At 50.7% G+C, this 12,824-nt stretch overlaps 1 protein-coding gene across 1 annotated transcript in view; it reads left to right on the plus strand.

The window, feature by feature from the left end:
• The first annotated feature begins 3,035 nt into the window (after positions 1–3,035).
• TESMIN (testis expressed metallothionein like protein) overlaps positions 3,036–12,824 on the plus strand; it is a 46,072-nt gene continuing 36,283 nt past the window's right edge. Inside the window, 6 exon segments of the mRNA XM_027856008.1 lie at positions 3,036–3,099; positions 3,501–4,033; positions 4,082–4,219; positions 4,630–5,032; positions 5,035–5,108; positions 6,601–7,173. Coding sequence (XP_027711809.1) covers positions 3,036–3,099; positions 3,501–4,033; positions 4,082–4,219; positions 4,630–5,032; positions 5,035–5,108; positions 6,601–7,173 — 1,785 coding nt within the window.

Genomic DNA, 12,824 nt, shown 5'->3' on the forward strand with positions numbered 1-12,824 from the left:
GAGAGAGAGAGAGAGAGAGAGAGAGAGAGAGAGAGAGAGAGAGAGAGAGAGAGGCCCCATCAATCGGCCTTCCCTGTTGTCACCAGCCTGGTGCTCCTATGTAGGAGCAAAGGTAACATGGTGGCTGATGTAAGAGAGAGGATGATGGGAAGGAAGGGAAAAAAAGCAGAGTGCAGGTATTCCAAGTTATCAAGAGTGCAGCCTCTTTTTGGACCGTACGTGATGAGAGAGAGAGAGAGAATGAAACAAAACAAAAAAACCCAACCCCACTCATTCCCAAAGGATGATAGTACGAGGATGCTGGATGACCACGGTTTTTAAAGAACCTAGAACCTGTGAATGCTGGGATAGAGCTGACTTCATGAGGTAGGATCCGACTGGTTTTTGTTTTAAAGGCACTGAATCGTCTCTGGTCTTTAATACCAGAGTTAAAGGCTCGTGGAACTCAATGACCACTGCCACTAGGCTAGACTGACAGTGTGTGTTTTTTTCTAACGGCGTGTTTAATTTGGCATCTCGTCACCCAGCCCTGCTTGGGTTGGCCTCCTTGAAGAGGTTTGCACTCGAGTGACACACAGAAAGGGCTGACCACCTGGAGCCGATGGAAAGCACCTGCTGAAGAGCAGTGCAGATTTTGCATGTGTATATATTGTGCTACAGGCATCCCACTCAAATGGGCCAAAGAAATTTTTTTCTTTTTTTAAAGTAAAAACAAAAGGTTTGGGTTTAGTGTCTGGGCAAAAAAAAAAAAATCATGAGAAAAAGCCTATACTGCAGGCAGCCAGTGGGACATTAAATCAGACCACTGCAAGATCCCTCCAGCCATTCATTCTGGGCTGCAGAAATCACGCACTATTTCTATTGACCACTGACCAATCTGTATTAAAATAGCATTTAAATTTGTATTAGCTTGTAGGAGAAATTTTGTTATTAAAGATAGTGTTTGGGCTTGACTCTCAGGTTTTAAATGTTTCAAATGTAATTGTAGTTAATCAGAGCAGTCATCAATGCAACTTTTCCTTCTTTAAAAGAATGTAAATATAATTGGCACAGAGTCAGTTTTTATTGTACGTGTTGTAAGGGGCAGTAAGAGTGTCATGTATTTAATTTTTATTTAGAAGAGATCCAGATTCTTCATGGAGATATGGTTTGTATTCATTTCTATCTTGGAACGTCCACTGCATGTAAATAGAATATGCTCTTTGGGATGTAAATCTTGGAAATGCTACATGAATGTAGGCTCTCATTAATAAAGAAATTAACCTCAGTCTTCAACAGTACTGTTTGTTTCGTGCATTTCCCCAGTGGAGTGAGGTGGTTTATAAACGTGTCCCAGGCTCAGACTTCCCGGCAATCTCCACCACACTCGGGATGTAACAAGAACCAAAACTTAAGTAGGGAAAAGGCTTCTGAAAAGCCACTCGACACCTCAAAGGTCTTTGGTCCAGCCATGTCACAGTGACCATGGACTCCAAGGAGATCGTTGACAGAAAGTGAATGCTCCTGGATTATACTCCACAAGGGATACTCCCAACAGCACTTTTTGTGGTAGCAAAGCATCCTAAACAAATCGGGGGAAACTGAACAAATTGTGGTCATGGGATCATGTATTTAGGGCTGGTACACCTTAGCAGTCATCTTGTGCAGTGGACTAGAAGAAGACGTCATTCACCAAGGTCAAGTCAAAGAGCATGAATTTGAACCCAGGACCCTTGGCTCCAAATTTGTTGTGGATCAGTCATTTCAGTCATGTCTGATTCTTCGTGACCCCATTTGGGGTTTTCTTGGCAAAAATACTGGAGCAGTTTGCCATTTCCTTCTCCAGTTCATTTTACAGATGAGGAAACTGAGGCAAACAGGATTAAGTGACTTGCCCAGGGTCACAGAGCTAGTAAGTGTCCGAGGCTGGATTTGAACTCAGGTCCTCCTGACTCCAGGCCCACCATTCTAACCATTGTGCCACCTAGCTCCAAAATTTGGCTCCAGATCCATTGTGTTGTATACCATATCTTGTGGATGTAGTGGAAAATTGCAGTACATTTGAAATGTAAATAGAGACTTCAGAAAAACCTGAAAAGAACTCTATGAACTGATTCAAAAGGAGAACAGAACCAGGGGCACAATATTTGTACAATATGTTACACAACTATGCAATGAGTACAATTGTGCTCATGAAAACTCCAAAGGGTTGCTGACCCCGCATCAATTGCATTGCCCAATCTTGGTCCCAAGGAGCAGGTAAAGAGGAGAGGGAGGGGATAAATCTGGCATCCCCTCAGGACGGCCTCCAGGGTACCAAGGAGGGAGGGTTGGATGGGAGAGGGGTGGGGAGGTGGCTTACATTGGGGAATGACTGAAACAAAAAACAGAAGGCATTAATAAAAATGTAACTTGAGATCTTTCCCATCTTAAGAAGACCTCAGAGCTGCCAAAGTAAGTGCTCTTCAACCCTAAGGATTTCTTAAGCATCTTCTACAGGCTGTGGGCTAAGTAGACCGAGAGGATGCAGCGTTCTACCTAAGGGAGCTTGTATTCTGGGGGGAGGTGCAATTAGGGTTAGGGTGTGTTTGGGAGAGTAGACAGCCTGTATACACATGACGAGTAGTTAAGAATGCTGGCACTAAGTTCAAATCAGGCCTCAGACACTCACTAGCTGTGTGACCCTGGGCAAGTCACTTCACCCTGTTTGCCTCAGTTTCCTCATCTGTAAAATGAGCCAGAGAAGGAAATGACAAATCACTCCAGTTATTTTTGCCAAGAAAACCCTAAATGGGTCAGACATGACTGAAATGACTCAACACAATAAAAAATACATCAGCGTGTACATGATGTATACAAAATGTGTGCCTTTGGGTCCTGCTTCTCTGCATCAGTTCATACAAATCTAACGTTTCTCTGAATTTCTCACATTCATTATAAGGAGGTTTATATTCTATTGGTGGATGGATGGGAATAGAATTCGGGCATAGATAAATGGGTCTTAGGAAATAATCAAGAGAGAGCAAAAATTGAATAGGGAGGGAGTGGTACCTCTAATGAGTGTGGAATCAACCCACGAGCATTTATTAAGTGCCTACTGTGAGCCAGGCACTGTTGCAGGTACTGGAATGAAGCAATCCCTGCTAGAAAGGACCTTACAGGAGGCTGGGGATTCTGAATTGGAGGGGAACAGGGAGCACTTTCAGGTCTGTGCAAAGGAAGGGGTGGGAAATGGAGGGTTAAATGTAAGGAACAGCTATAAGGCCGGCTTTGTGCATGAAGGAAAATAATGATGGCATTCTGGAAGGGTAGATGGGAGCCATGGTGTGCAAGGCTTTACTGTGGTACTGGGAAAGAGTGCTGTGTTTGGAGTCCAAGGAGCTGGGTTCAAATCCCAGCTGTGACACCGGGGGATCACTAACGTCCCTTTCTCTGTAAAAGAGAGAAGTAGGTGCTGCGCCACCCGCCAAGAGGGCTGTTCTCACCTCTTCTCCAATGATCTCTCAATTGCCCAAATCCAGGAGTCTTTTTCTCAACTTTCCCCCTTCTGGACCTCTGGACCTCTTTGACTCCTCCATCCCATCTCCTCCTGGACTCTACGTTTCCTCGCCTCTGCTCTCTCCTGGTTGCCCCCTACCTCTCCTCCGACTCCTCCTCACTCTCTGTCCTGCCTCCTCCTTTCTTCTCTCTCTCCAAAGCCTTCCCACGGGGCCACCCATCTGCCACATCCCCAATCGGTTTCCAAGTCTCGTGGATTGCCCCTCAGAGGTCCCTCCTCTTCATGCACATAGCCTTCATCCACCCTCACCTGACCTACAGCCTCCTGGCTGGTCTCCCAGACTATCCCCTCAGCTCCATCTTCCACTCGGCTGCCAGTAATAATCCTAAAGCTCAGTCATCCCCCTCCTCAAGTCGTGCCAGCAGCTTCTTGTTGCGTCTAGACTCATATGCAAATGCCTTTGCTTGGCATCTACGCCCTTCAAGACCTAGCGCTGGGCTGCCCTTCCCGACAAGCCACATTAGTCTCCACACTCTCACTGGTCCAGACGAACGGGTCTGACTGTGGTTTCTCACATGGGCCATTGACACCCATCCACTGTAGGCTGTCCCTGGCTGCCTGGGAGGTTCCTTCTCCCCCTGCCTCAGAGCCCCTAACGTCCTCACCCCCAGGAGGAGGAAACCCCCACCTTCAGAGGCAGCCCCTTCTCAGCTAGCACTGGCAGCTCTTGGGGTCAGCAAGGTCTGTTTGCCATCCAGCCTGAATGGGCCCTTTTTGCCTTGGTCCCCCCAGTATCTGGCACACAGTAGGTGCTTAATTGATGCTAGGCATCCCTTTTATCAGGCTTATAGATCTAATTCATCACAATGTCAGAGACTCCAGTAAGATTCCCCGCATCCCGCAGTGTCCTTATGGACGGGTCACTATTGGCCATGTGGAATTCTGACGTCTTTGAGCCCGCTCTACATGGAAAGCAGGGTGTTTTTTTAGGGGGATCTGTTAGGGTCATATTAGGATCTCAGCTGCAGTAGGGTCAAAGGCATCCAGTCCAGGCCCCTCCTCATGCAGACGACTAAACTGAGGCCCAGAGAGGGGGAGGGGCTTGCTCAAGCCCCCCAGCTGGTGTCAGATCCCGGATTAGCGGTCCCCAGGGCTCAGGACCATCCCCCTTTCTCGGACATCCCAGAAGGGGGTTCATGGTCAGGGTTTGCAGGGTCCCTCCCGAGCCGGAGCCGACCTCGGACAGGAAGGACGCTCATTTGATCTCGGGGCGGTCCCGAGCGCTCCCGGAGCCCCTGCCCAGGCTGGGGGAGGGGCGGAGGGCCTGGGGCGGCCTGCCCCTCCCCCCTCCCGGGCCCAACGGTCCCTCTCCCCTCCACCCTTCCCATCCCAACGGTCGACCCCTCTCCGGGGCACGCGCTCGGGGGCGGTTGGGGCGGGCGGGCGCGAGCGGCGCCCCTGCCCACTGCCGCCGGGGCACGCGCACCGAGGTAGCGTGCACGCGCCGGGCTCGCTCCCGGGCTGGCTGCGGGCACGCGGAGGCGGCAGCGCGGTCGTCGTCCTTGTCGTCGTCCTGGTCCTTCGTCTTCGGCGGCTCCTCCGCGGCCTCCCCCGGAGCCCCGGCCCCGCGGTGGGTATCCCGGGCCTCTTCCCGGGCCTCAGTTTCCCCCAGCCTAAAATGAGGAGCGCGCTTGGCTGCGTGACCCCGGCCTAGTGACTGCAACTCTCTGGGCTCACGGAGGGGGCTTCCACACTGGGAGGACCCGGCATTAGCCAGACGCCCTCCCCTTCCTTCCCAAACCCCATCGAAGGTCGGCCCCCCCTCCCCCTCCTGGCTGGGGTACCCCGGACAAGGCCACACAGCTAGAGGGCGCTTCCACACTGGGAGGACCCAATGTCGATGAAATCCCAGGTTCCCATCCCCCCCACGGTCTGCGTCCTGTTGGCATGGTGGGGGAGGGGCGGAGTGTCCAGAGCTGGGACTGGAAATGACCGAGTGCGTGTCCTGCATCCTCACGCCCGAGGTTCCCGTCTGGCCAAAGGAAGGGGGGGGGCAGAGAACACTTAGCCCCCCCGGCCCCAACCCCTGAGACGAGAAGGTGGGGCTCCGCAGAGGTCAGGGCACCCCTTCCCTGCCTTTTACAGAGGAGGCAACTGAGGCCCAGAAAAGGGAGGGCATTTGCTCAAGGTCACGCAGGGGTTCGCCACCCTAGCCTGTGTCTCAGGCTTGTCACCCAGAGGCTTTGCCAGAGAGACCTTGGGCAGGTTCCATTCCCTCCCGGGGTCCCCAGGCCCATAGCCCCAAATTCTGTGTCTCTGGCGAGGTGAGAGGTCCTGGCTTTGAAGCCCTGGCTTCCACTCTGGCTCTACCACAGACTCCCTGAGTCGCTGACCTTGACCAGCCTCAGTTGCCTCATTTGTAACATGACGGTGTTGGACCAGAGCCTTCTGCAGCCCCTTGGTTGTCTCAATCCGTGACCCTATTTAGGTCCATGGGCTTCCCCTGGGAATGTCTGATCTGGGGACCCAGACGTGGGAAGGGCTCCTTCTAAAACAGAGATCAGCCCCGTTCTTCCTGACCCTGGAGGGTGGAACTGGAGCCCAACGGGCATCGAAAACATGCCAGGGACTTGGCCTACGGTATCTCATCTGAGCCCAACAACACAACAGTACAAGGTAGCTGCTACAAGCACCCATTTTACAGATGGGGAAACTGCACTCATGCTAGTGTTACAAGTGGCATTTGAACCCAGGTCACTCTAACAATCCAAGCTATCCAAGGATAGAATGGCCTGCCTCTGGAGTAAGGGTTTCCCTTCCCTGGAGGTCTAGAGAAGGCCAGATAACCTCCCTTGGGTGGGAGGGTGTTAGAGAAGGATCCTGCTCCCTTTTCAAGCATGGAAGAGTTGGACTCATTGGCTCCAGAAGTCCCCTCTCTATCACTTGAATGCTCTGGGCCTCAGTTTCCCCATCTGTAAAACAAGGGGGTCGGATTAGATGACCTCTGTGCTACACATCCTGGAGTCCTGCATTTTAAATAATGGCCTGTGGAATGGAGTGGAAGTGGGGAGAAGTCATTTGGGCCCGTTTAAAAGACTTTCATGTATTTGTTTGTCTTCTAGATGAAAGGATTGCTGGGAAGAAAACTGATTTTGGAAAAAGAAAACTGTAGAGATGAACAGTTTAAGATTTCTTCTGTAGATCTGGAAGACCAGCCCCTGCTTGGCGGGATTTCAAGCATGGAAGATGAAATTGTGACGGAGATTTTTAGCCAAGACAGTCAATTCATTTCTGAAAACATTAACCTGAAAAGCACCGTGATCAGTAAGCACGAAGATGATGAAGACTTCCATTCCTTTAAAGATGCCTACTTTGCTGTGGCTGACCCCGGGGAGACGCTGCTGCCCTCCTTCAACGCCCCCCTCAATGCAGAGTGCGGCAGTAAAGTCAAGGTCGAACGCCTGGCTGAGGAGAATAACGAGGACGAGATTCTCCCAGACTATTCGGGGCTGCCCGAGCTCTCCCCTTTGGAGGAGACCATGCTGCCCTCCCCGTCCCAGCTGCAGCCACATGCCTACAACGTCCACTTCCTGTCTTCCTTAAGGCCTCAGCACAGGAACCCCCCCAGCGTCCTGCCCGTGGGAACCTGGGCAGCCCGGGAAGGAGCAGCTCATCACAATGTCCGAGTGATCCCAGTAAGGTCCCTCCCTCTTTCCCACGCAGGAGTCCGGTGATCTTCATCATCCTCATCGAAGCCTCTGGGGGAGGGCTCGTTGCTGGATGACGTTAGCACTTGTTAACCGAAAGCATCACACTCTGTAGGGCTTTGTGAGAAGGAGTAGCTTCCTAGGCCAAAGCCGGGTGACCAGTCTCTTTCAGGGCTGGGACCCATCAGTTGATTCCAGAGTGGCCAAGTCGAGATAGTTCGGTTCATAGCAAATGAAGGGGGATGACGACGCTGTGGGTGGGAACACAGGTGACCTTGGTCAGCGGCAGTCTGAGCAGTTACCTAGGGGTGGTCCTCTGCTTAAACTCAGTGCTTTGTGCATAACCTGGGGGGGTCTGTTTGCCGGAGTCCAGTAAGGTGGGAGCCCCGCCCTGTAAGGAGAGCGACCGGGAAGCGTTTGGGTTGTGCTTTATAGCTATCATCTCATATCCTCAGCCTCCACATCAGGGGGGCTGCGTGGCTGTGGCTTAGATGTCCTGTTAACCCTGAAGTGTATGGGGATTAATCTCTTGACTTTGGCCTCATTAGCCCATATTCCAACCAGGTAAGCTGATTTCCCCAAATGCAACAGGCTCTGGATTGCTTAAGGTGAGTGGGATGTCCAGTGAGAGAAAGGGCTGAAGTACTTTGTTGACAAGCACACTCCTTTGCAGCTAGCCTGCTAGTGTCATTAATAATTACTAGTGTGACTGATAATTCGATTTGCCATTTCGCTTCTGAAACCGCTGTTATCTACATGATCTCATTTGAGCGTCCTGGCAGTCTTGTGCTCATTTGAAGTGAATTTGAGATAATTCAGGCAACAGTGAACAGGATTCCTCTAGTAAGTAGGGGCGGCTCTGGTGGGGGTCACAGTGCCATAGGCCAGGCCCTGAGCTCCAGGTCTGCCACAGCAGCCTCTAATTGGCTCCTAATTGACCTCCACTCCTGCTCCGATGCTCCTTCTGGTGTGGAAGCGATCCTGGGACCCTGAGCTGGGAAGGAAAGGTTTGAGGAGCCTGATCCCCAGAAGGCTGCTTGCCTGAAGGTGGTTCCAATGCTCTCTCTTCTTGTTGTGCCCCGCCCCCCTTCCCCAGAATAGAGTAGTCCACGTGGGATAGTCAGTTTCAATCAACAAAGATGTTCATTTCTTGGAAGGGAAAACAATGTTGCCAATCCTGGCATTCACCTGTGCAGGGGAGGTTGTCTGGCTCCAGGTCAGTGCTTGGAAATACTCAGATTTCAGGGACCTCCTAGAATTAACAAGGTGTCCCGGAAATCTTAGTGCAATTTCCCACTTTAGAAGCTTATCACCACACCAAGACTTTTGGGACTGCCTTTACACAAGGACGAGAGAAATGCTGGGTGGCAGGTGGGAGAGGGAGAGGAGGGGGAGAATCATTGACTTGGCAGCGTCTACACACAAAGAAAAGAATCTGAGGCGCTTTGGAGGTTGTCCTGCCTAACTGCCTCCATCCACTCTCCATTGAAAGCCCAGATAATTGCGGGAACTATCCCTATCACTCCACCAAGTTTGCCACTGTGTTCCTGGTTAATGAGCAGCCATATTCGCCTGGGAGTAAACAGCTCAATTACACAGACAGGAGGCCGAAAGGGGAGAAAAGGAAAATGAGCACACTCATTCATCATGGCTCTCTTTGCCCCTTCATCATGCCAGCTTTCTTTAATGGTGGCATCAGTATTCATGAGTAAACCTGATCGTCTGACTCCGGACCCGGGTGAACGTTTTTGGAGTATATTTCATAGTTTACGGGTGGCCAGGACCTCGGAGGTCACCAAGGCCTTTTGTCTCCCGGAGGAAGCCCAGCGGATGTTCAGAGGAGGCCAATCGTTAGAGGCGGAGCTCAGCTCTTCCTGTCCTTTCAGGCCATCGGTCGTACCTTCTGCCCTCCAGAGTCAAGGCGAGAACACGCCCCCTTCTTCTGTGGTGCCAGCTCTGCAAGGACTGGACAGCTTTCACCTCTTTAGGCTGATGTGCAGCAGCTTCTTCTGGGACTTTGTCAGGAGTTCCCCGATATCCTGGCCTTCAGGGCCGATCGGAGGAAATCCTGGGCATCACACCCCACGAGGAAGGACTTTGTCCTTCACGTCCCTCGCCTCCCCCAGATTTATTGAAGTCTGCTGGATTCGGGAGATGAGGAATCCTCCAAGATTCAGAGAACGTTATCAGGAGGATTTCGTAGGGGACAGGAAAATGCAGCGTGCCTGCCTGCCTCTTTTCTGTTTCCCTTTCAGTCCTGGGTTTGGGGAGTGCTAGGAGAGGTCCGAGACCCTCTAAAGCTGCCCCAGTGCGCTCAGGGGAGCGGATCTGGACCCCCGACTCCCCAAGCTGTAAGAAGAGGCATCTTTGTTCAGGAGGGAATCGACTTTGGCTGTCTGCACTGTCATTCACCTTGGGGGCTTCTAGGCACAGAAGAGCCGTGGCACAGCACAGCCTGGCATTGTTGGCTACCATGCAGTGGAATTCTCCAGATCGGGGTATCCGTCCCAGGGTAAAGTGGCCAGAATGGAACGTGGCCCCGCCGTGGGCCGCTGCTTTTCTCCCTCATTCCAGGCGCCAGCCCACAGTCCCCTTAGAGCGTTGGACCATCGGGTCCCTCTGGAGCCTTGTATTGCCCTTGCGGCCTTCAGACCCTAAAGACTCTTTCTTAGGACTCCCTCCATGCCACGAGCCTCCCACCCTGTACCTGGGCAGTCATTCTTGAGGGGTCTGGCATCCAAGATTCTGCTGTTCTGTCTTTGTTGATTTTTAAAGGAGCATCTGACCTGAGAGAGCCACGCACACCCCAGAGCCTAGCCTCTGGGGCTAGGGGTGGGGGGATCTCATGTGTACTTTATGTAAGATTCCTGGACAGACACAACTGCAGAGATAACTTTGTTCAGTGGTCCTTTGATTGTTTACGTAAAGTGAGGCCTAACACAGGGAAATGGATACCGGGGCACTGCCCAGTATCATGGAACAGGGTCCTCATAAAATCCAAACCAAAGATTCCCTGTAGAATATGAAGCTTTCCCAATGTCATCCCTTCTCTTTGCCTTTGACATGGCAATGATTACATTATGCTCCAGAATACCGCAGGGCCTTATCTCACACCCACAGTCACCCAGGAGATGAACAGTGCACACAGGAAAAAGGAAGTGGATAAACTCAAGGACACCTGCCCTCTTGGTTGTTGCACAAAGTTGGATGGGCGGCCCATGGAGTTAGCACAAAAGGGTATGTGTCTTGGAGAGTCTCTGGAGCTAGACAGGGGATGGGGTTTAATCCTGAACACTGGGAAGGAAAGAAGGGAGGAAGGAAGGAAGGAAGGAAGGAAGGAAGGAAGGAAGAAAGGGAGGGAGGAAGGAAGGGAAGGAGGGAGGGAAAATGAAGGAAAGGAGGAAGGAAGGGAGGAAGGAAGGAAAGAAGGAAGGAAGAAAGGAAAGAAAGGAAGGGAGGAAGGAAGGAAGGAAGGAAGGAAAGAAAGGAAAGAAGAAAGGAAGGGAGGAAGAAAAGGAGGGAGGAAGGAAGGAAGGGAAGGAGGGAGGGAAAATGAAGGGAGGAAGGAAGGAAGGAAAGGAATGGAGGATAGAAGGGAGGGAGGAAGGAAGGGAGGGAAGGAAGGAAAGAAAAAGGAAGGAAGGCATTAAGCAGCACTTGGACCCCAAGGTTTGGAACTACCTACCCTTCTTAGTGTCAGTATTCTCGTCAGTGCTGAAACATGGCTGCAGTTCACGGAATGCAACGATCCTGGAAGAAGGAATCACAGGGAGGGGAAGACACGTGGTGGGTGTGAAGAGACTGTGCGTCTTTCCAGTGATAACGCCAAAGGGGCGCGTGTCCTAAAAAAAGGAGGTGGACTGGTCAAGTGCCCTGCTGCCCGGCAACTAGTGAATGATTTAAAGCAAGAATATCAAAAGCCAATAGAAACAGGGCCAGTGACCCATACGTGATGACCCCTGTTGGCCACATACTGATTTAGTTTTAAATGTATTGTTATCTGTTGGGAGTGTTGTAAGCCGCAACCACGAGCCTTGTGTTTGCCACCCCCGATTTAAAGGAAGGTTTCTGGTGTGTCGGGCAAATCCTGTGTTACTTCTGAAGAAGCTGAATAAGATCTCAGAGGCAAATCTCTGTTGTGTCGGGCAAATCCTCTGTTACTTCTGAAGAAGCTGAATAAGATCTCAGAGGCTGAGCAGGAAACGACAGGCTGTGCCTCTCCTCATGGAAAAGGGCTATTGGCATTAGAAGAAGTGTGTCTGAGTCAGCAAAGGCGCGATCGACATTTATTGCCGTGACAGCATTTTGCTGTATTTGGCCCTTTTGCTCCAACCTGTGACAGACTTTGTGGAGGTTGTTTCTGTGGTTGCGCCCCATATTATTATTATCACCCATCTTTTTGTCACCCATAGAGTTGATAAGCAAACCATCTGTAACTTCATCTGCCTCCTTGATGAAAATGTTGGCCAGCACAGGGCCAAGCCCAGAGCCCAGCAGCAGCCCACCAGTGACCTGGGTTGCCATCATTCCATTAATCAGTGCTGTTGGGACAGCTCCCTCTGCCAGCCCCCCTTTCCCCCATGTTGCCCATGAGGATTTCCATAATGACAGACTCTGCCAAATGCTTAGTCGAAACCTAAATACCCTGTCTTGAGCACAATGCCATGGAAATAGCTGCTTAATACATGCCTGTTGACTTTAATTGAATTTGGTGACTGTCTACAGCTGTCTCTTAACCTACCAGGCTAGTAACCATATCAAAATAAGGAAATTAGTTTAGTCTGGCATGACTTTTTCTTAACAAATTCAAAATTGCCTCAGAGTGACCATTGCTTTCCTTCCTAAGTGCTCAATTTGAATTTTATATGTCTTGTAATTCCTATCAAGGACTCAGTCTCAATGACTAATACCTCATCTCCTGCTATTTGCTTCAACTGGCAAATGACTATCTTTTGCAAGAAATAACTATGGAACCCTAATTAATAAATTTTATAACTAATCACTGCTATGGACTTTCACTGCTAATAGTAACTTCATCAAAGGACTGGCTTTTTCTTTGCTTGGGTTCCTACTACAGCAAAGCAGATCCAGCTTCCCAGGAAACAGTTGGCGGTTAGCCTGAAACTTCAAAGTCAGACATTAGCATAGACCTGCCCTGCATCCAAGGCCAAGCCCATCCTGACCCCTTGGCGCTGAAGAGCTCCAGGAAGAGGATCTGGGACCATTCTGGCGGTGCCACATTTCTGCAGTTTTAGTGAGGCCGACATACTTACATCATGCAGAGACATGGTAATAGCTAATTTATCATATGCCTGGAGCATAGATGGGCAGCCAGGTGGTGCCATAGTACATGGAGCACTGGGCCTGGACTCAGGAAGACTCATCTTCGTGAGTTCAAATCCAGCCTCAGACACTCCCTAGCTGTGTGATCCTGGACAAGTCACTTCACCCTGTTTGCCTCAGTTTCCTCATCTGTAAAATGAACCGGAGAAGGAAAATGGCAAACCATTTCAGTGTCTGTGCCAAGAAAACCCCCAATAGGGTCATGGAGAGTCAGACAAGACTGAAAATGACTGAACAACATCCACAACAAAATGGAGCATAGATAGTGGGCCCCAACTGCTATTTAAGCATCCTTA

Source organism: Vombatus ursinus, unplaced genomic scaffold, assembly GCF_900497805.2.
Source record: "Vombatus ursinus unplaced genomic scaffold, bare-nosed wombat genome assembly UNPS02011369.1, whole genome shotgun sequence".
NCBI classification, from domain to species: domain Eukaryota; kingdom Metazoa; phylum Chordata; class Mammalia; order Diprotodontia; family Vombatidae; genus Vombatus; species Vombatus ursinus.